This window comes from Triticum urartu, chromosome 3A (assembly GCF_056163025.1).
Source record: "Triticum urartu cultivar PI428250 chromosome 3A, HENAU_Tu73, whole genome shotgun sequence".
Taxonomy (NCBI): Eukaryota; Viridiplantae; Streptophyta; class Magnoliopsida; order Poales; family Poaceae; genus Triticum; species Triticum urartu.
In genome coordinates, this window is record NC_141875.1 from 5,339,648 (window position 1) to 5,363,555 (window position 23,908).

Consider the following 23,908-nt stretch of genomic DNA (forward strand, 5'->3'; position numbering starts at 1 on the left):
AGTGTTGGAGGAGCGGCGCGCCATGGTCGGCTCTCCTCTCTCTGGTCGATGATAATCCTTGGATCAGAGCAACGTACAGCTGTGTGAAGCAAGGTTCAACGGCAGCGCATATGGTATATGCAAGAGTGGTAATGGCGCTTGTTTTATACTTACTGGAGGCGCTCCCCATTAGTCTCTCTCTCTCTCTCATATGATGACAAACAAAGGTCCAATGGTCAAAGTCAATCGGTCTTGAAAAGAAACTGGTCGGCACACACTACATTACACTAAACGAGTCATGTCCCTGTGCACCTATCAGCGCCGTCCATCATCCCGTGGCTCAGCTTCGTTTCGAATCTCAGGGCGACGAGCATGGTCAAGAATCCCAGCGCCTTCCTACACCAACACCGCTCTCCACAGCGATAAGTTTTTTTTTTTTGCCGGTCTCTAAGCGATGAGTTTTTTTACCAATAATTCTTGACCAAGGCATCGTTCGTCCAACTAGACGCCAAATCTTCAACATGTTCCGGACTAGGATAGGCTAGACAGGTCAAGATCCAGCGTAGCAGCAGTCAATACCGGCTGTAGGCGTTTGATTCCTGGGTAACACTCTATACGAAAAAATTGTAATTAATAAAAAGTAAAAACTGAAAATATTTTTTGAAATAAACTTGACCTTTATATTTATTGATGTGTAAAAAAATTCAAAACTAGAAAAACCTCCGCTGACGTCAGGACAATTTTTTTATCCGGCCAAAGTAGTAGTGTGTGACTTGTGATAGCAATAAATTTTGTTTTTTCACCCTGAATTCAACAGTGGTTTTTTATTCGGTGAAATTTATATACTAGTGCAAAAAAGTCAGGTTTATTCGAATATTTTAATATTTTAATATTTTTAATTATTTTTCCCATATCAGGATATACGCCCAACAACCCAACATTATTTCCCTGTTGTAGGCCCAGTTCCCTACGGCCCGCTGAGATGGCGGAGCCCCTAAAAAAGCGCCAACGTGGAAAAATAAAATAAAATTGTTGACGTGGCCTGATGGAACTACAGTCGAGGATTCTGTTGAGATGGAGCAACTCTCCAAACATGATTTTGCCCCCGCTGTGTAAATAAAGCAATCACAAAATATAATACACGACCGACCAAACGATACAAGGTGATTGGTAACCCCTCATACAACACCAATCCCAATATAGCCAAATCACGCAGGATGCGATACAAGGTAATTGGTAACCCTCATACAACATCAATCCCAGTATAGCCAAATCACGCACGATGCACATGAGTATGCTACGGAAATAGAGTGCATGAACAGCTGAGTATAACCTCACACAACGCTTTGCAACACCTACACTCCATGACAACCCAAGAGGGAGAACGACACTATGCGTCGCCTCTGCCGGGTCCGTAAGGGAGAAATGTTTTCACCCGGAATATTTGTAAGGATGGAATTAATCAAGACCATATTTGTGAGGACAAAATTGATCAAGACTAGCCATCCTCCAACAAAGAGAAACTTGTATTTCCAGCTACTCGGTCGTTTCTCTAAGCGCCCCTTTACATGTTTTCAATCTGCATTAGTCAGACGTTGATACTGAATCATAATTCCAAAATATTTAACCAGGAATTGATCTTGCGCACAACCAACAAAACAGGTCAAGGTAATTGACCGCCACCTTACCAGCTTCTTCAAAGCAATACAATTCACTTTTATGAAAGCTAATTTTAAGGTCTGACATTTGCTTAGGACGCTGAAAGTAAGAGTTATAGCCGTTGAGCCTTGTTCACGTCATGTTTCATAAAGAGTAATTGTATCATTGGCATATTGTAGAATAGGGAGGCCACCGACCCATCATCCACAAAGTGTGACATTACTCTGCAATCTGATCGTTCTACTGAACGCGATCAATCAAAATAGCCAACATGTTTCAGTTCTTTTTGACAGGATGTACCGGGTTTTTTTAGTGCAGCGTGGAGCTCGCGCTTTGGAAAGGAAGGCGAGCAGCGGTCGGAATTCGATTTTCACCCGTGCGAACCACTTCAAGTGCAGCTAATTGGGCTTTCCTTTGAGTTTAGACGCGGCCCAGTCCGGCCCATTCTCTTTCCGGAGCACAACCCTTCGTCCTTGGACGCCACAATTGCTGAGACAGCGCCGCCGCCGGGCGTCAGACTGCGTGCTCTGCCTGTCGCCGCGCCGCAGCCAGCTCCGCCGGGTCAAGGATCGAAAGGGGTGCCCGTTCTGCCGCCGGCGACGCAGGGCGGCCGCCCCTGATTTCCCCAGTGGTGGACCCGCCACCGGCTGCGATAGCGGGGCTGGTGTGTTGCTGGGGTTAGGGTTTGAGGAAACCCTAGCTGCCTCCGGCGCGCGATGGCCTACCGGCCGTACCCGCCGCCTCAGGGGCCCTTCCCGCCGCAGGCCCCGCCCGTCAACCCGTACGGGCAACCGCCGCCGCCGCCGCAGCAGCAGGCGGGGTACGGCCACATGCCGCCGCCACCGCCGTTCCACGCGCCGCCGCCGCCGCCCCCGCCCGGACCGCCCCCTCCGCACCAGCCTCAGTACTTCGGGCACGCGCCCCAGCAGCAGCAGCAGCAGCAGCGGCCGCCGCCGCCCCAGATGTATTACCAGCCCCCGCCGCCCTACGGCGGGAACAGCAATCAAGCGCCCCCTCCACCGCCACCACCAGTGTCTGCTCCCCCTTCGGCGCCGCCGCCGCCTCCGGCCCAGCCACAGCCGCCCCCACGGGAGGCTCCGCCGCCGCCGCCAAAGGAGCGGCAGGCCAAGGCGGCGCTGCCGAGGGTGGAGTCGGAGGAGGAGCGGCGGGCGAGGAAGAAGCGCGAGTACGAGAAGCAGAAGCTGGAGGACCGGAAGCAGCAGCAGATGATGCGCCAGTCGCAGGCCACCATTCTGCAGAAGACACAGAAGGTGCGTGCCGCTGCTCAGCAGCAGCAGCCGCAGCCACAGCAGCAGAGCCGCCACCTCCAGCCATCAGGTGGGGCTCGGCCGGCGACGACAGCGTCTCGCCCAACCGCCGCGGCCAACACCGAGAGGTTCGAGAATCGGCTCAAGAAGCCGACAACGTTCCTCTGCAAGCACAAGTGAGTATAGCAAATTTTAGACTTTTGGTCTCTGCAAGTGCTAGTTGGTGGAAATTGGAGTCCTCCCAGTGTAAAAAATAATGTGTGCTTGAGCAAATTATTATGCTTATCATGCACTTTGGTATATTGGGCGTGATTCTAGACTAGCATCACGAGCTATGCTTTCCAGCACTGCCTATTTCTTGTTATGAAACTAGAAAAATGAACCCTTTTGTGCAGTAGGCAGGCACACCGGTAGGCATAATGGTTCTCAACGCATCACTCCATTAATTGACAGTTTCCTTTTGAAAAAAATGAAAAGTGTGTCTAAAACATGGTTCTAGAATGGTTCAAGTAGGGAGAAGCTTTGCAAGAGCAACTGATTTGCATGAAATTTTTGTCTCTCTGTCTTTCGGAATTAAACTACTGTATGACCATGTTTCCTTTTTTTTCCCTTGTTAATGCAGGTTTAGGAATGAACTGCCAGACCCAAGTGCGCAGTTGAAATGGCTGCCTCTTAATAAGGACAAGGACCGGTAGTTTTCTATTCTTATTTTGATCAGATTGGTCTGTTCTGTTGTTACTTATGTTTGATGCAGTGAAAGCCATTTCAATGTTGCTTATCTAGTTTTACTATACACATTACATCGTTCTTGTCAAATTTGCGATTGTTTTAACTCATTTGCTATTATTTAGGCATTAAACTAATTTCTAGCTCATTTTGTATAATGACCATTCTCTTTATTGAGGCAACCTGTTTGAGCATATGGCATATAGATGTCTAAGCTTGTATTTATACTGCTGTCAGACCCATAGCATGAATTTGCTTTTAGAATCAGTCCCAATTTTTTTAGCCATTTGGTCATATTTCAAGCACAAATCCAAGATACCCAGCATGTTATGTGCAGCAATAGAAGGGGTATTCTTTGTTTGAACAGTACCTGACAGCACTTTATCACGCAAGGAGAGCAACCGGCTGCTCAGGTTTAAGTTTGTTCTAGAGATATCCTTGATTGACATCCTTAGTCAAGATATGATATCCTAGTATGATCTCCTTCTCTATGTCAGTTGAAGTTGTAGGAAGGAGATCTATTTGTATATGTGCTGCTGCATGCTTCATGGGGATGAAGAAATAAAACATATCAAGCTCCTTGGCCTATCTGCCCCTTGCCCCTGTGGGGCGCCTGCCTCTATGGTGTCGTTGCCCTGCCCGGGTCTAATACAAATATGATCATTTTGTTAGTCATATCATCTTGTGTGAGTGAATGGTCTCTCCACTGTTGTTCTTTCAGACAGGGCCTGTGCCATTTCCATGATATTTGCAATACTCTGCTTTCTTATTACACCATTACTTGGTGGTTCTCTCAGTTGTACTTCATTCTGCATGTTGCAGTTATCTTGGGGCAGCCATACTTACTTTATGTTTTTCTGTATATTGCCCTTTCACAGATATACCAAATACAGGATCACGTCATTGGAGAAAAACTATATGCCTAAAATGATTGTCCCTGAGGATCTCGGGATACCTCTTGACCTACTTGATATGAGTGTATACAAGTAAGAATTAAGCCAGCCATCTGTTTCTACCTTTCTGATGATTCTTTCTAGCATCCCTAATTTGAGTGACAAACATACATTTAGCCCTCCCTCTGTTCATCGGCCCCTGGCTCCAGAAGATCAAGAGCTGCTGCGTGAAGATGAGGTTCTCACCCCTGTTAAACCAGAAGGTATAAGGAAAAAGGAGAGGCCAACCGACAAAGGCATGTCTTGGCTGGTGAAAACACAGTACATTTCTCCACTTACTACTGATGCAGCCAAAATGGTAATGCCAGCTGATTCTTCCATAAATATAGTTACATACATTGTGCTGGATTACTTCATTATATACTAAAAAGGGTAATTTGGCCATTCCAGTCGCTCACTGAAAAGCAAGCAAAAGAAAGGCGAGAATCAAGGGAGGGTCGTGATAATGTCCTTGAAAATCTTAATGATAGGCATGACTTTCCTTTTACTTAGTTTATATTCTTTGGTTTCTGAAGGTTAGCCTGTTTTGCAATCCTGGTGCAGCCCAATGACGTTTTCTGTGCACGTGTATATCAGACAGAAGCGGATCAAAGCCATTGCAGAATCCTTCAAAGCAGCTAAATCACGCCCTGTCCACCAGACTAAACGAGGGATGGAGCCAGAGTTTGTTCTCCCTTTGGTACCCGATTTTGATAGGTATGACTTTTCAGATAACACTTTATTCTGTGTGTCTGTCATTATAATTTAGAAGACTTAATTCTTCATTCTTGACATCTGATGTGTGTTGAGCATGGTCATTTCATTGAAGTACAATTTGTTGCCACTTCACTTTCCTATCTATGTTAAGAAAAAAATGTTTACTTCCCACTAGCTATAAATTTCAGGTTAGTGTGTTCCAAAATTTATTGTTGTTGGAAAAGTGATCTTCCCTTATATATGCTATAATTTCTTCTGTTTTGCCGTTCAAGGTACCACCTTGGTTTTTGTGTTGCCTTGGAGTCATATAAGCTGGTGGATGAATTTAAGTGATCTCAAATCTGCTTTTCTGTTCACCTCTGTAGGTATAATGATCCATTTGTTATGGTGAATTTTGATGGAGATCCTACAGCTGATTCAGAGCAATATACGAAGCTAGAGAGACCTGTACGTGATGAATGTGAATCCCAGGTGCGTCGCATTTCTTTTTCTTCTGTCTTGAGCTTTCTGATTTAGTTACTTTATAGTTATGTTAACACGCTCACATGGATGTATTGTAGAAACAGGTATTTTATTTTATATTGATCGCATGTTAATGTCAAATGCATATATTTCGAGACGTTGTGCTAATACGCCACTGATGTTCTGCCTGCTTATACCCTCATATCTATACCAATATAGAAAGAACCAAATGGGCAGATCCAAACCATCTCAGCCATCAAATCATGAGATCTAGCAGTTCAGATCGCTCCAATGTTGAGCACCAAATATCTTACATAAGTTGTAGATATGTTTAGACTCGACACCATCTTATAGAATCAGATGCACAATTGATATCTTACATAATTACGCAATAAATATCCCACTAAATATTAATGTGCATTGCACGCACATGATTACTAGTATATCTAAGGTTTTCCGTTGTCTCATGATAGGCTCTGATGAAAAGTTTTCAAGTCAGTGGTTCAGACCCTGCAAAACAAGAGAGATTTTTGGCATACATGGCTCCAGCGCCCCATGAGGTATCCATCCTTTTCTCGACTCTAGTAGTACATCTTTATTTAAAATGTCACCTATCGTAGTTATAATTTGTTTTGGTATTATTATCATAATCTGATCACGACTAATGATTTTGTCTAGCTTGCCAAGGACTTGGATGATGAAAATGAAGACTTCCAGTACTCCTGGATTCGGGAATATCACTGGGAAGTATGTGGCATTTTGCTAATGGGTCTGATTATGTCTACTTTCCGTTCTGCTGGTGTAAAACTGCCTACATACCTTTTCTTGTGTCGTGATTCAGGTAAGGGGGGATGACAAGCAAGATCCAACGACTTACCTTGTCTCATTTGATGACGATGAAGCAAAATATTTGGTAACTTACTCTGTACATACTTTATTTATTTATTCTGATGTATGACAGTGATTCATTGCATAGTTGGTTGACATTTTATTGTCCATTTTGCAGCCTCTTCCTACCAAGCTAGTATTGCAGAAGAAAAAAGCAAAAGAGGGTAGATCTGGGGATGAAATCGAGCATTTCCCAGTGCCTTCTAGAATTACTGTGAGCAGGACATCACATGATGATGAGATGGAGCATGGAGAATCATCCAGCATGCATGTATGACTCATTTTTCCTTTATAACTGCTGGCATGAAAGTTTACTTTCAGTGAACTGTTAGTACTATATACCGCAGCATTTTCGTTCTTCAGTTTTTTGTCTCTATTTAATACTACTCCCTCTGGTCCAAAATATAAGGTGTATTGTTTTTTTTTCCAAAAGTCAAACCATTTCTATGTTTGACCAATATTACAGAAAAATGCATCAGCATCTATGGTACCAAATAAGTAGGATATGAAAATATATTTCATGATGAATTTAATGATATGAATTTGATATTGTAACTATTGAAGTTTTTCTCAATAAACTTTGTCAAATATAGTTAGGTTTGACTTTTCAAAAAATCAATACACCTTATATCTTTGACCGGAGGGAGTATATTTGTAGGCAGTTCATCTTCTCACCAAGCCAATATATGTAGCTACTGCGTTTCTTGCAATCAATTCACTCATTCTCGCTCTTGGGATTGTTCACCTTTTTATTATGTATTATCCCCAACTCTCCCCATGTTAGAGCATAAACTGATCTTTATGCATTACCATTACCTTTAACTGAAGGGTTCTCCTCTGCAGGGTAATTTAAAGCGACGAAGATCTTCTGTTGATGATGATCTTGATGAGCATCCGAGGCGTTCTCGTGTAGAAGATCCAGAGCAGTATAGTGAAGATGATTCTGAATGATCAATAGATATGGAAGGATCGTCATTTTCTTGCACCGTCGAATTCATCAGCACATATGAATCTTTGAAGATCTCATATGCATCTGCTCTGGTGCCTCCATAAGCAGTATTAGGGTGCAGGGTCGATGAAAGAACATGCTTGAGTGCAGTCGGGCAATATCAGATTTTGAAGTGCAGAGCGGGCAGAGCAAGGCATAGTGTAACTGGACCTTGAGACTGATCGCCTCAGAAGTGATGGTAGAAGGTCTCATCATCATTGTAAAAAAAGGCTATGTAGTCTCTGGGAGTGATTCCCCGTTGCTGTTTTGATGATATAGGCCAATTTATTTATGTCAGGATTGTAGACAGCTGTGTCACGGTAATTATTATTTTTTTCTGGTGGAAATGATGGTCAACATATGGAGTGTCATGTATTTGTGCTACGAGGAATGTTAATGTGCGCTTACTGAAGATCAAGAGCAGCATTGCAAGAAGAGTACACTTTGTTTTCAGTTTATATTTATTTTTGCATGCTGTATATGTGGTGAAAGACTTTGTTTTGGGGGTATTTTCCCCCTTTTAATAGAACAAACTTTGTTTTTTCTTTTGCAATAATTCCTCCTCGAAATTGAGAGGAATTGGAAGTGCAAATTTTAAATAACTGGTATATTGAGATGATGATGTAGAAACCACATTTACCTGGTATATTGGAAAGATCCTTGATCATCAACTTACGTTGCCAGCTGGCTCAGATCCTTAGTCACACTTAGGCCCTGTTCGGGAATCCACCGCTCCTAGGATCTGTGGAGCGGCTGTTTGCTAGCTCCTAGATTTTGCACTACAGCTCCGTCCGCTCCCGGAGCAGAGCCGTGGAGCGGAGTGACTCCGAACAGGGCCTTAGTGGCAACCAGTTACTATTATTCATCATCTAGTACAGCCCTGCCATGAATGTTAAGGTGGCAACCAGGTGTAATTATTCACCATCGGATTCTCTGCTCTTCTTTGGATGACATCATCTGTGCATTGCAAAGCTGTTGGTCAGTCTGATTAGAATTCGTACGAACGGGACGTCTTGGTAGACGTCTTGCATTTAACAAGAGAGGGTTTACACGTTCATGGTGGCTCCAAGAACAATTTAACAATTGTACTGTATGTAGTTGTCACAGCAGCAACAAAGAAGACCTACGGCTTTCAAAAAAAAAGGACCTACGGAGTGCAACAGAAGCGACGCTGATCGCATACGAGTAAAGTGGACATCGAGATATAGACAAGAAGATCAGAGTGGCGCAGCGGAAGCGTGGTGGGCCCATAACCCACAGGTCCCAGGATCGAAACCTGGCTCTGATACATTTTTCATTTGGGCTTTTTATTTTTATTCGGCCCATTGCTGTCCAGTTTTGGGCCCACGTACGAAATTTCTTTAAGCGGGCTTCATTTTTCTAATGGACCCGCTTCTTCTTTTTTGAGTTGTTCGGCCCATTTCTTCTCTACCACGAGCTGGGCTTCGTTTGTCTCAAAAAAAAAAGACAGAGAGAGAGAGAGAGAGAGGCTTCGTGTTTGTAACTAGAGCCCAGTCTTCTTTTTTATATTTCCTTCTTTTTTTTAGAATTACATTTCTATATTTTCATTCATCCAGTTTGTAACTAGGCTAGCTTTTCACAGAAAAGGACTTGCACGATGAGTTAACATCCGAATATATAGTTTTGGGCCCACGTACGAAATTTCTTTAAGCGGGCTTCATTTTTCTAATGGACCCGCTTCTTCTTTTTTGAGTTGTTCGGCCCATTTCTTCTCTACCACGAGCTGGGCTTCGTTTGTCTCAAAAAAAAAGACAGAGAGAGAGAGAGAGAGGCTTCGTGTTTGTAACTAGAGCCCAGTCTTCTTTTTTATATTTCCTTCTTTTTTTTAGAATTACATTTCTATATTTTCATTCATCCAGTTTGTAACTAGGCTAGCTTTTCACAGAAAAGGACTTGCACGATGAGTTAACATCCGAATATATAGTTTTGGGCCCACGTACGAAATTTCTTTAAGCGGGCTTCATTTTTCTAATGGACCCGCTTCTTCTTTTTTGAGTTGTTCGGCCCATTTCTTCTCTACCACGAGCTGGGCTTCGTTTGTCTCAAAAAAAAAAGACAGAGAGAGAGAGAGAGAGAGGCTTCGTGTTTGTAACTAGAGCCCAGTCTTCTTTTTTATATTTCCTTCTTTTTTTTAGAATTACATTTCTATATTTTCATTCATCCAGTTTGTAACTAGGCTAGCTTTTCACAGAAAAGGACTTGCACGATGAGTTAACATCCGAATATATAGTTTTGGGCCCACGTACGAAATTTCTTTAAGCGGGCTTCATTTTTCTAATGGACCCGCTTCTTCTTTTTTGAGTTGTTCGGCCCATTTCTTCTCTACCACGAGCTGGGCTTCGTTTGTCTCAAAAAAAAAAAGACAGAGAGAGAGAGAGAGAGGCTTCGTGTTTGTAACTAGAGCCCAGTCTTCTTTTTTATATTTCCTTCTTTTTTTTAGAATTACATTTCTATATTTTCATTCATCCAGTTTGTAACTAGGCTAGCTTTTCACAGAAAAGGACTTGCACGATGAGTTAACATCCGAATATATAGTTTTGGGCCCACGTACGAAATTTCTTTAAGCGGGCTTCATTTTTCTAATGGACCCGCTTCTTCTTTTTTGAGTTGTTCGGCCCATTTCTTCTCTACCACGAGCTGGGCTTCGTTTGTCTAAAAAAAAAAGACAGAGAGAGAGAGAGAGAGAGGCTTCGTGTTTGTAACTAGAGCCCAGTCTTCTTTTTTATATTTCCTTCTTTTTTTTAGAATTACATTTCTATATTTTCATTCATCCAGTTTGTAACTAGGCTAGCTTTTCACAGAAAAGGACTTGCACGATGAGTTAACATCCGAATATATAGTTTTGGGCCCACGTACGAAATTTCTTTAAGCGGGCTTCATTTTTCTAATGGACCCGCTTCTTCTTTTTTGAGTTGTTCGGCCCATTTCTTCTCTACCACGAGCTGGGCTTCGTTTGTCTCAAAAAAAAAAAGACAGAGAGAGAGAGAGAGAGAGGCTTCGTGTTTGTAACTAGAGCCCAGTCTTCTTTTTTATATTTCCTTCTTTTTTTTAGAATTACATTTCTATATTTTCATTCATCCAGTTTGTAACTAGGCTAGCTTTTCACAGAAAAGGACTTGCACGATGAGTTAACATCCGAATATATAGTTTTGGGCCCACGTACGAAATTTCTTTAAGCGGGCTTCATTTTTCTAATGGACCCGCTTCTTCTTTTTTGAGTTGTTCGGCCCATTTCTTCTCTACCACGAGCTGGGCTTCGTTTGTCTCAAAAAAAAAAAGACAGAGAGAGAGAGAGAGAGGCTTCGTGTTTGTAACTAGAGCCCAGTCTTCTTTTTTATATTTCCTTCTTTTTTTTAGAATTACATTTCTATATTTTCATTCATCCAGTTTGTAACTAGGCTAGCTTTTCACAGAAAAGGACTTGCACGATGAGTTAACATCCGAATATATAGTTTTGGGCCCACGTACGAAATTTCTTTAAGCGGGCTTCATTTTTCTAATGGACCCGCTTCTTCTTTTTTGAGTTGTTCGGCCCATTTCTTCTCTACCACGAGCTGGGCTTCGTTTGTCTCAAAAAAAAAGACAGAGAGAGAGAGAGAGAGAGGCTTCGTGTTTGTAACTAGAGCCCAGTCTTCTTTTTTATATTTCCTTCTTTTTTTTAGAATTACATTTCTATATTTTCATTCATCCAGTTTGTAACTAGGCTAGCTTTTCACAGAAAAGGACTTGCACGATGAGTTAACATCCGAATATATAGTTTTGGGCCCACGTACGAAATTTCTTTAAGCGGGCTTCATTTTTCTAATGGACCCGCTTCTTCTTTTTTGAGTTGTTCGGCCCATTTCTTCTCTACCACGAGCTGGGCTTCGTTTGTCTCAAAAAAAAAGACAGAGAGAGAGAGAGAGAGAGGCTTCGTGTTTGTAACTAGAGCCCAGTCTTCTTTTTTATATTTCCTTCTTTTTTTTAGAATTACATTTCTATATTTTCATTCATCCAGTTTGTAACTAGGCTAGCTTTTCACAGAAAAGGACTTGCACGATGAGTTAACATCCGAATATATAGTTTTGGGCCCACGTACGAAATTTCTTTAAGCGGGCTTCATTTTTCTAATGGACCCGCTTCTTCTTTTTTGAGTTGTTCGGCCCATTTCTTCTCTACCACGAGCTGGGCTTCGTTTGTCTCAAAAAAAAAAAGACAGAGAGAGAGAGAGAGAGAGGCTTCGTGTTTGTAACTAGAGCCCAGTCTTCTTTTTTATATTTCCTTCTTTTTTTTAGAATTACATTTCTATATTTTCATTCATCCAGTTTGTAACTAGGCTAGCTTTTCACAGAAAAGGACTTGCACGATGAGTTAACATCCGAATATATAGTTTTACTTTGAGAGTGCTTTTCTGCTTGCGCGGGAGTGCTAGAGAAAGGGCAAATCCCACTTACTCTTCTTTTGATGACACCATCTAATTTTTAATTTTATTTTACTGTTCATCCGAGCTCATCATCACCAGGTGTTATTATTTGTCATCGGATTCTCTACTCTACTTTTGATGACACCATGTTGGCTTCCGGAATGCATGCATACAATATGAACGCACGTATGCGCATATAATTCCTATATACGTGCGTTCATGTTGGCTTCTGGAATGCTTGCATGCAACGACTGGCTGTGCCGACGACACCACAATCCTGTGAATTCAAATCACAGCAACCATAGAGGATCAAAGAAGAACCCTTCCCATGGTGTGAAAAGAGAAGGTAAGACGAACGGGACCATGTTATAAACCTAGAGGAGATATAGATCGATATAGATATAGATATAAATAGAGATAGAGATAAAGATCTAACAAAACACCCCCTGAGATTTGTTAGGAATTAATAGAGTACAAAAGAGATATGATTTATTAATAGCAAAACATAACATCTATTCAATGCTCACCTTTTTCAATGGGTTTGTTGAATTGATTGCCCAAGATTAACATATCATCAAGTATTTCCGTATTTACGATCACTACTATATGAACCATCTACGGACGACATGTTATCAAACACCATAAACAACACACATACTCATCAAGGTAGTCGTGGCACAAACCATGAGGCACCGTCAAGCTCTCTCGTGTCTCACCCTCCTCCTCTTCATCCTCGTCTCATCCAGCGCTTCCACTCTAGATGACACATGCAAGTCCGTCGCCGCAAGAAACAAGGACATCTCCTACAACTACTGCATATTGTTCTTCCAGGCCAACAACACCAGCACCACCGCGGACAAGCGCGGCCTCGTCGTCATCGCCACAAAGATCACCCAAGCAGAGGCCGCAAACACCCGTGAGCGCATCGATGCCCTAATGGCCTCGGGGACGGACAAGAAGGTCAACGGGTGCCTCTCCGAGTGTCGCGTGCACTACACGATCGCGCTGAACTGGCTCGAAGCCGCGGCGAAGGGCATTGAGTCAGGTAATTTGCAGGACGCAGAGGTGACCCTCAGAGGAGTGATATTGGGCATCGACACCTGCGAGGAAGGGTTCCGCAAGCTAGGCATCAAGTCGCTTCTGGCCGCCGAGGATGCCACGTTCACTGCAGGCTGCTCCATCGCTCTCACTATAACGAGCATGTTGTAACTCGCTAGCCGTCGAGGATGCGTGAATCTGGCTAACAGTTCTAGCTATACACTAGTCCAGGATCATCTGGATCGATCAATAAACTCTTCGAACCTGCAATTTCAGATCAGTGAACTTTGCAAGTACGTTTGGATGGATTTTTTTTCTTATAGAATTATATTATTATTTTTGCGGGGCTTATAGTATTGATTTTCTTGGAATAAAAGTACTCCCTCCCTCTGTCCCCATTTAATCGGCGCACAATTTGCGTATGATCATGGTGATCGAGGAAATGAATGTCCCATGTAATGTTCGGCCTTATTTAGGAGATACAGAGCAGTATGGTGAAGACTATTCTGAATGGTCAATGCATATGCTGGAAGGATCATCATTTTCTTGCACCATCGAATTTCGTCAGCACATAAGAATCTTGATTTTGCTCTGGTACCTCCATAAGTAGTAATAGGGTGCAGGGTTGATGAAAGAACATGCTTAAGTGAATTTGGCAATAGCAGATTTTTAAGTGCAGAGTGGGCAAAGCATGGCAGAGTAGTGTAGCTGGACCTTAATGCTGGTCTCAGAGGTGATGGTAGAATGTCTCATCATCATTGTAAAAAAAGGCTTTGTAGTCTTCAGAGTGATTCACCTCTGCTGTTTTGATGATATAGGCAACTGTTTTCCCCATTTGATTGTGTGATTACAACAATTTCTTTATGTCAGGATTCTAGACAGCTATGTCATGGTAATTGTTCTTTTCTGGTGGAAATGATGATCAACATATCGAAGACCATGTAAATGTGCTATCAGGTATGTTAAGGTGCACGCTTACTGAAGATCAACAGCAGCATTGGAAGAAGAGTAAACTGTGTTTTCAAATTTTTTTGCATGTTGTAACTGTGGTGTCGGTTGAACATTTTGCTTTCAGGGTATTTTTCTCCCTTTCAATAGAAAACACTGTTTTTTATTGTTGCAATAATTCCTACTCTAATTTGAGAAGAATTGTATTCTAATCTAATCTGGAATGTTATTTTAGTATTGTTCCATTTATATGCAAAGTAATGAAGAAGTATTGAGGTAGATGGAAGTGAAAATTTCAGAACATCTATATATCGAGATAATGTAGAAACCACATTTACCTGCTTATTGTGACTATCCTAATTGACTGGTATCGGCAATACCTCTTTAGGTGATCTTCAAGTGTTCTCAACTGCTGCTTGGAATGTTATCTTTGAGTTGCCATTGGAGATTGTAAAGACCCTTTGATCATCAACTTATGTTGCCAGCTGGCTCAGAATCACCTGTCAAACAGCTTCTGCAAGTATCTCTGACTTCAAATTTCTCTCTTACTGTGCAGGAATCCAATGGATTTTTACGCTATTGGAGGTCTTCTAAAAACAAAAAACAAGGGACGCATCATTAATTTTCTGAAATCCCCTCTCTGCTGATGGTCCTTCCTAATCTCCATTCCTGACTCATCTCATGCCTGTTGTGTGATGCTGACAATGCACATATCATAATTGGGTCTGGAATTTTGACCTATAAATTTCACTAATAAAATGTAAAACATGTGTCACAAAAATTATACTGTCTAAATGATATTTGGAATACAAATCCAACAATGTGTTTTTTGTGTGTGGATTATAATTTATATTTTATTAGTTATATAGATGGTCAAAGTATATGTCAAGATACGAGGGTGCCCAATAAACCCAGACATAGGTAGTACCAAATGGACAGTAATTAAGTAGAAGTAATTACTCCATCTCAAAATATTGCACATATTAGATTTATTTTAAGTCAAACTTGGTAAACTTGGCCAAATTTATAGGGAAAAAATATCAACATCTATAATAACTACCAAATAAATATCATTAGATTCATCATGAAATACATTTTTATATTGTAATCCTATATTTGGTATTGTAGATATAGATATTTTTTTTCTCTAAAACATGGACAAAGTTTGTGTAGTTTCACTTATGTGAAAACCAATGCACACTATATTATAGTGGAGGGAGTACATAGGATGCATGGATTGATATTTGCTGGCGGTAGCCCCACAAAAAGAAGTTTCACCCAAATTGAAAGTGTTTGAATTTAATTTAAATAGGTTTGAACTAGAGGCCTGAGATTTAAAATGCCTATTGCACATGTCCATCTTTTCACTTTCCTGGCCTTCACCAAAATTCTCATATTTTTAGGCATTACTTGACTGCTTCATGTTCATCTACCTAGCTGAGCGGCTGCATGCAGGCAGTACGCTGATCCTGGTAAGTAGCAAGACATCGTCAATTGAACAACAATAATCAGAGTGGCGCAGCGGAAGCGTGGTGGGCCCATAACCCACAGGTCCCAGGATCGAAACCTGGCTCTGATATTTTTTTTGTTGGGTTTTGATTTTTATTTCGGCCCATCGTTGTGTTCACATGCAGTATTTTCAACCCGGGCTTCGATTTTCTACTGGGCCCGTTTCTTCTTTTTTAGTTGCTCGGCCCATTTCTTCTATTTCGGTCTATCACGAACTGGGCTTCATATTTTTAACCAGGCTTTGTTATATTTCCATTTTTTTCCTTTGAGAATTTCGTTGTTGCTTGCTTTCAAAAAAAAATAAAAAATTCGTTGTTGCTTCATTTGCGCACGTAGAATTGGTAGCACAAACCGTGGTCGGTTCCTACAGGTGATCCAACTATTTTTTCTTTTTTGCTCCTGTTCATGGCTAGCTTCTCACCGAAAAGGACATGCACCATAAGCTAACATCAATAGACGAGGCCGAAACATAAGGTATCTGTAGTTCTTTCTTTGAAAAGATGCCTGCACGGGGGTGGTAGAGAAAGGGCATATACCACTCACTGAAGTTAGACCAAACATTTTTTTTTGGCTAAATGCTCATGTTAGCACTGATTATTCTTATGTGTGTGGGTGGGCATGGTGAGTTTCGAGTGTAGTTATCCAGAATATGCACAAATAGTCCGTAATGGATAAGATGCCATGCCTTGGTATAGCAAGGTTCCAATACAATGTTTTGCAAAAAATTCAGACCCGATTAAACCATAGGCATAGCCTAATTAGATACAGATGGTTTGACCCCGAAAATTATCCTATCCGGACGTAAACGCACTTCCTCTCTACCACTTTATTCCCTTGTCACTCTCTGTTATTGTTTGTGTCTTGTTTATTTTTTCTTTATCCAAACTCTTTCCTCTGTCTGGCGGCTTTATCTATAAAGTCGGGCTGTGGCCTTTTATCTAAAATGCTTTATTGTGTACGCGCTTAATAAATTAATTAGTGCATATAATGTTTTACAGCTGAGAACACGGCTATGTTGGATTCTGTTCAATCTTGTACAGTGATTGATGGATGTGTTAACCACCTGAGACGTAAAGTGATTGATCTACTGCAAAATATTAGATTGCCGTAGTTTTTTCTTTGAAAAGATGCTTGAGCGGGAGTGGGAGAAAGGGCAAATCCCACTTACTAAAGTTAGACAAAACAACTCTAAAAAAAAGGTGAGACTTCTCTGGTTCCAGGAAACGCAGCCGCCGCCTATGGCTCCACTTCCCTAAAAAGCTTAGCGTTTTTCCGCCTCCCGCCAGCACTGCTGTCGGTCCGCCTCGTCTCCAGTGGACTTAAGGCCATGGGGGCACGCTAGATCCCCGCACTTGTCGGTGGGAGGGCTCTGTTTTTTAGATCTTTCTTTGAGTTTTGTTTGGGTTGGTGTCCTGTTCAGGAATGCGAGACGACGGCGACTCCATGAAGATGGAATAAGATTCTCCATGTCTAGCCCCCGTTCCGGTGGTGTGTCTAGCATCGTTGGTAGGCCTGCGGAGGTGTGTCTTTGATGGATCTGTCTTTGGTGGATCTGCTCAGATTTGGTCATCGTTCGTCTTCTTTTGTGTCTTCAGATTGGATCCTTCCGATCTACGCTACTCTTTACTGGCGGTGGTTGTTGTTCTGGTGCGCTGGTCCTATGTGGCCTTAGCACGCCGACTTCCCGACTGTCTACTACAACAAGTTTTGCATGGCTTCGATGAGGGAGGAGCAATCGCGGCGGCGGTGTGCCTTCGACTCGCTTCAGTGCTTGAGTTGTCGCTAGGTGGTCTATGGATCTGGATGTAATTTTTATTATTTCTGGTGTTCGTTGTACTGCCATGATTGAAGATGAATAGATTGAATGATTTCCCGTAAAAAATAACTTGCAAAACAAATAGTAAGACCAAACCAAAAAATAGCTAAATGCTCTATCTGGGATAATATTCATGTACCACAAAATGCTCATGTTAGCTCTGATATTTCTTATGTCCATCTTTGTTTTTGACTCATGTTAGCACTGATTTTTGTTCTTATGTCCACAAAATGCTCATGTTAGCACTGATTATTCTTTGGTGATTCTCGAGTGTAGTTATCCATAACATGCAAGAATAACCGGTAATGGATAAGATGCCATCTCTTCGTATAGCAAGCTTCTGATAGAATCTTTTGCAAAGATTGGGGCGCGACTAAACCACAAGCGTAGCCAAATTAAATTCAGATGTTTTGACGCTGGAAATGATCCTATCCAAACATAAAAGCCCATCTTCCATGTCACCTTATTCCCTTGTCACTCTCTTATTTTCTTCGTGTCTTGTTTATTTTTGCCTTTATCCAATCTCTTTCCCGACGCTTCTTTGTGTGCGCACTTAATAAATTAATTATTACGTAAATATTTTACGGCTGAGAACACGGTGCTGGATTCTGTTCGACCTTGTAGACGGTTGATCGACGTGTGAACCACTTGAGACATATTCTCATTCCTTTGTTAGGTTCCGTCGTAGCTTCTGACCGATTGATGCCGACAGGATTGTTGTTGTTGTTGTTGTTGTTGAGGAAATGGATCAATGCCCACTACTCATAGTGAGAGCAACATAGATACTAACATGCATACCACATATGCAAACAAGATGATATGACAATAAATTATAGAGGAGTGAAACAAATGAAGTAACACAATATGTTAGCATCACATAAAGAAAGTCACTCACCATTATAAACAACCTCAGTTAAATCTACATTGGCGTTGCGTGCCCAATGGAAGGGCCGTTGCCTGAATTATTCAACGGTATTGGTCAGGCTAACTAGTCAGTCTCGTTTGCATTACCTGCCACCCGTGCACTGTCGACGTAGTGATAATTGGTCTTAAAAGGTTAGGTGCAATTAGGCGAGATGAATGACCCGATCTAGCTAAGCTGTTTCACCCAGTAGTCAATGGAATATGTCGATCTAGCTGGTGATAGCTACTTACTTACGAGAAATACACTTTGGTTCTTGGGTATATATACACCTTATATGAGAAAACAAAATACAAAAAAAGTAAAAAAAAATTAGAAGATTTTTCTGAAATAAAGTTGACTTACTTTTGCGCTAGTATATAAACTTTTACGAACAAAACCCAGCGTTGACTTCAGGGTCAAAAAACAAAAATTATTTGCTATTATAAGTCACTATTCACACTATTTTGACTGAAATTTTTGTTTTTTAAGAAGTCAACAGGGCTTTTTCTTTTTGTGGAATTTTTATTACAAGTACAATGGAATGTCAACTTTATTTCAAAAGTATATTCAGAATTTTTTATTTATTACTATTTTTCCATATAGGGTGTATATACACACATAGACCAAAAGTTCCCCTCCCTTACTTGACCATCAAATTTCACCCATCTCTAGCTAGCTAGTGTGGAAAATGAGCAAGGGGTTATCAACTCCTCGCAGTGCTAGCTGGGCATGCACCTAATTAATCCCTGATGTACGTACGTATTACTATACTACCTCTGTAAACCAATAAAAGCATTTAGATCACTACTTTAGTGATCTAAACGCTCTTATATTAGTTTACGGAGGGAGTACTAAATTTCATCTAGCTATAAAGTTTGTAAGAAACTTGCTGCGCAAATTAGTGAGGCAGTGCAATGCAAGCAAACAACGTGATGTGCAGAATGAAAGCAAAGAAGCTTTGGTTATAGCCAACGGTCGGAGTACATCAGTAATTAAGCAGCAAAGCGGGTCGATCGATGGGATTAATGTAGTCCGCTCCGAAAGATCATGTGATCCGTTGGTTGTTAACTGGAGTGCGATGAGGCAGGCATCCATCATGTGACCCGTTGCATGGATAACTCTCAACCCAAGCCAACCCAGGTAGGTAATTAAGGCACATCGGTTTTTGCTCACTCACTTTGGCTTAACGGTCAAGCGAGACTGACATCATATATGCATATCGTAACGCCGTCCGCCCCGTTACTTGCTTTGCAGCGGCCACAGTTTCCGTCCGTCCATCCGTTAACTGACGGCCGCCGACGTTTTATCACCTCCATCAATCGGCACTAATTAAGCACAGCACGCGCAGCAGAGCCAAGATCAGTGATAGAATCATTACAACTAGTTACTTTTACCGGAGTCAAATTCGCAGCACTGTAAGCCGTCTAGTATGAATATATACCACCATTGGTTACTCAGGATCCAACGATTGTGACGTTTGTTACTACATATAACGTCGTGATCGATGGCTGGAATAAACTTTGATACTTGCGCATCAGCTCCAACTCAACTAGGCCGACCACCAAATAGAACAAACTCTCTCTCTCTCTCTCTCTCCCTCCCTCTCTCTCTCTCTCTCTCTGAGATGGAATCCACAAGATTAATGCTTAGTGACAAGTTGCTTACGGGCCAACGATCAACTAGTACGTAGTAATTCCTTTGTAAATGAACTTAGCTCGTTAACTAGTCAACTTAATTACTCCCAAAGCTAATCAACTAAGCTGTTCCCGTCAAGTGTCAAGGAACATGAACACAACTTGGTTCATTACGCTGCAACCACGAAACACTCAACGTGAGGCCACAGCTCAATAGTAACTGGAGCTAGGATGAAAGACCAAGCAGTAGAAAGAGGGGGCTAACTAATTAATTAATACAGTACACCCATATGTACCGGAGGTAGACACATGCTGAATGAGTGGTTAAATTTTAAGACAACTTTAGAGCAATGTGTGTAGCTCCAAGTTAACTCCTAGACACTGTCATTCACAAACAAAAGAAAAAACACCCTATAGATACGGTGACACAAGTCGATTCGTAAGCACTCATCTAACTAAGATTGATCGTACACCTCAGCCAATCCGCAGGCACGAGGGAGGACTACTGATAATTTCAAAATAAGCTAGGTGATCGAGATTATCGATTCTCTTAGTTAACATGTTAAAAAAAATCTCTGTCTAAGCTGGCCGAGGGCGTGTAAACAATTGTACTACTCGAGCGGAGTACAACTTGTTAAGGAGACCTCTTACCTCTATGTGTGTGGATATTCTGAGGCACAAACATCACTTAAATACTCTGTACCAATGAAACTGAATCGACAGACAGTGCTGCGACATACTCCTACTAAATAGTATGAATGATTAAGTAATCAAGACTGCTTAATCCCACTGAGATTAATTAATTGCACCCATCTTGATCCCATGTAGATGTTTATATCTGAAAGATCCAGCAATCGTTGGCCTTTCTTGTATTAAGCTGGTAGCAAAATGCACAGGGTGATAGTAGGATCAAGGAATAAGAGAAGAGGAAAGAGGAGAGAAACGAACGAAACAACATATTGGTGCAAGGGACCAAACGGAGGCATGTATAGGCAGTCCTAATCATACATGTAGATGACAGGCACAAAAATATACACGTACTTGCAAGTGGGACCAGGCAAACTCCTACGTACGTACTCAAAATAATTAAAATTCTACTTCTGTCTACTTTGTCCTATGTCAAATTAATTTAAGTTTGACTAACTATATAGAAAAACATGCTAAGATTTACAAAACCAAATACACATAATATAAAAGTATATGTTTCATAGAAAGATGTCATGAGACTAATTTCGTGTTCCTAATGTTAATATTTTTTATAGACTTAGTCAATCATAAACAAGTTTGACTGATGACAAACCCAGAACTTCAATTTTTTTGGAAATGATGGTAGTACATATGTACAGATCGGTCGACGTATATTTTGTCAGTTTCAAGAAAACGTGGCTAACGTGGCTAACGATTAAAGAGCCTAACAATTAGTGGTGCCATAGCCATAGGGTTTAGGGGGATCCTGGTCGCTCACCCCCTGAAGACCGTTACGTAGCTCGTTAATTAGCTTATTGGTCATGACTACTCATGAGTAGTATGTGTACACACACACACACACACACACACACACATAACCAAGCACAAACATGGGAGACTGGGATGGATTCACTTACTGATTACGCGCACATGTGATGTGCCACCAACCAGCTGAACCCGGCATGGCAGCTCGTCATAGCTAACTTGTGAGCTTTATGTACTCCATGGCTTTCCATCCTGCTGAACCACTACTTTGTGGTGCTAGCTACATTCGTGCATGGCAAAATTTCGACCAATCGCACCGGTAAAAATTTGGCAGAAACTGAACTATGCATGATTAGCCCCTTTTAACTTGCCATCCATGGTTTATTAATCAACAAAGATGAAAACCAACAGAACCAGCAATGAATTACATATGTCTCTCATCATATACTGCACGTAGAATGTATTTCTTGGGCAACACATAGAGGAAGAAAAACACATTTTCTTCTAGAATAAAAATATATGCATATGACGGAACCCGTCGTCCATGCATATATTTTGTTGGTTGTGCTTGGACAACACATGCACTTTTCTTAATCATTTGCATCACGGCCTACAAGCTTAAGGACACCCCTCGCCCCCTCCACACTCCGGATTACTTGTCCAAACCCTCCATAAATACTTTTCACGACTAAACAGTTAATTATGAATATGACAGTAACATTGTGCATATTTTTGGTAATAAAACTAAAATACAAGTATGTTGTGTTACAGTTTGTTGGTTGTGCTAAAAAAAATGTCCATGCACAATACTTGGACCAAAACATTGATGGTGTACGTATATCATAACAACCCATGGTCTCTAAAGCAAAATATGCCATCGAATCTGTCTTGCGCCAACCTTAGAGCATTTGGACAATTGGATAGTTGAAGGAACCCAAGTATGCATCAAATATAAGGTCCTAAAAGTCGGGAGGTAAGGACCAGACAGGAGGGTAAGGGCCACCAATAACGTGGTATCCTAGTGAAGGGATCTTCTCCACGACGCCATAGTCGCTGTCTTGATCTTCCTTGCAATACATCCGGTTGCCACCTATAGATCTCGTCAGGTATGCTTTTCCGTCGAACTTCTTATCTGTGTTGATGGATAGGCATCGGTGGTTTGAGTAGTAGATATGGTTTTTGTTTACGCCACCGCGGCCGCCCCTGGGCACGTGCACCACTCTCGAGGAGGAGGCTAGCCCCAAGAACAATGCGTAGTCGCCCAAGCTTTGCACCTCCAGCCACTTGTAGTCGTGTGTGTCGTCACTGTCAGCATCATCGGCTTCGGCGAGCTCAAAGACCTTGAAGAAGGGTTGGCAGTTTCCGGACCACTTGATCATGACCGCCATGGCCAGCTTACCATGCAGATCGAAGATGTAGCTAGCGTAATCATAGGAGCCCCTGCCCACGAATCCGGGGCCATGGCGCATTTGGACATTCAGCGGATGGGCGGCGGTGATCGTCGGCGCGCCGTTTTCCTTCTCGCCGATGTCGTACCTGAACACGTTCTCGCTGCCGCGCGCCATGCCGTAGAGCACCCCGCGGCAGAAGGCAACGTCGCCGAGTTGCTCCTTGTCGCACCGGTCCAGCGTCCACCCGCTGTCCGGGCAGCCGATCCTGCACAGCGCGAGGTTGCACGTGTCGGTGATGGCGGCCAGGATGCACCGGCCCGAGGTGGGGGCCTCGGAGAAGACGGTCTTCCAGACGAGGTACGTGTGCCCGCGGTAGCGCGGGCACGCGATGGTCCTCTGCTTCTCGGAGAGGGGCACCTCGGCGCCGGAGAAGAGGTTCGCGATGATGACGCGTGCCCTAAGGCGGCCGGCAGCGATCCAGCCGCCGTCGTAGGATCCGTTGAACCACGTACGGCGTAGGCTTGTCGGGAGCCTGACCTGTAGGACTCCGGCGTCCTCCGGGCAGTAGAACAGCTTATGCTTGTCCGGCGTGCTCCAGTCGCACGGCGAGAGGAGCAGCAGCGGCAGCGCGGGCGGCGGCGGGTGCCGGGACGCGGCGGCGCGCCACGATCTGCAGACTGCGGCGATGAGGACGCGGGCACGCGGGCATGCGACCTTGGAGCGGACCACCTCGAGGAGCTCGTCGGGGAGGTCGGACCACTGCGCGCTTGGCGCCGCTCGCCCCACGCCGCCGATCATCGGCATCGCAGATTTGTTAGTTAACCGATCCGAGGCCAAAGTACATATTGTCTCCTAGGCCTAACAAGAGAGGGAGACCGTACACAGCACGTACGCACGATCGTATCCGAGCACATCTCAGTTGCAGAATCGAATTCGCAACATGCGCATAATAAACGGGGTCTGCTCGTTTTTCTCTCGTTCGCGGCGGTTGGAACCCTAGCCGCAACTAGGAGAGGCCATCTTCCAGTGCCTTCCTCCGGCGGCTCCCCTCCGCCGGCAACCTCGGTCGTCGGTGCTGAGGGGGGATCGCCGGATGCACGCGTGTGGATCATTTTTATTTCTTTGTAGTCTAGGTTTTTAGGATGTTCATCGTTTTGGCCTAGGCGACGATGAT

General features: G+C 42.7%; 3 protein-coding genes across 3 annotated transcripts; 2 read left to right on the forward strand and 1 right to left on the reverse strand.

The window, feature by feature from the left end:
- Positions 1–2,075: 2,075 nt before the first annotated feature.
- LOC125542283 (protein PAF1 homolog) lies at positions 2,076–8,077 on the forward strand. Its single transcript, XM_048705248.2, has 12 exons — positions 2,076–3,082; positions 3,529–3,597; positions 4,511–4,618; positions 4,703–4,883; positions 4,976–5,055; positions 5,162–5,281; positions 5,647–5,752; positions 6,217–6,303; positions 6,422–6,490; positions 6,585–6,656; positions 6,750–6,902; positions 7,475–8,077. Exons 1-12 carry the CDS (start codon positions 2,355–2,357, stop codon positions 7,580–7,582), a joined length of 1,881 nt encoding a protein of 626 aa, XP_048561205.1. The 5' UTR covers positions 2,076–2,354; the 3' UTR covers positions 7,583–8,077.
- Positions 8,078–12,687: 4,610 nt separating this feature from the next.
- Positions 12,688–13,360, forward strand: LOC125547493 (putative invertase inhibitor). Its single transcript, XM_048711350.2, has one exon. It carries the CDS (start codon positions 12,727–12,729, stop codon positions 13,249–13,251), a length of 525 nt encoding a protein of 174 aa, XP_048567307.2. The 5' UTR covers positions 12,688–12,726; the 3' UTR covers positions 13,252–13,360.
- An 8,942-nt stretch (positions 13,361–22,302) lies between these two features.
- LOC147977594 (uncharacterized) lies at positions 22,303–23,538 on the reverse strand. Its single transcript, XM_087514485.1, has one exon. The coding sequence runs from the start codon at positions 23,536–23,538 to the stop codon at positions 22,303–22,305; it is 1,236 nt and encodes a 411-aa protein (XP_087370611.1).
- Positions 23,539–23,908: the final 370 nt, after the last annotated feature.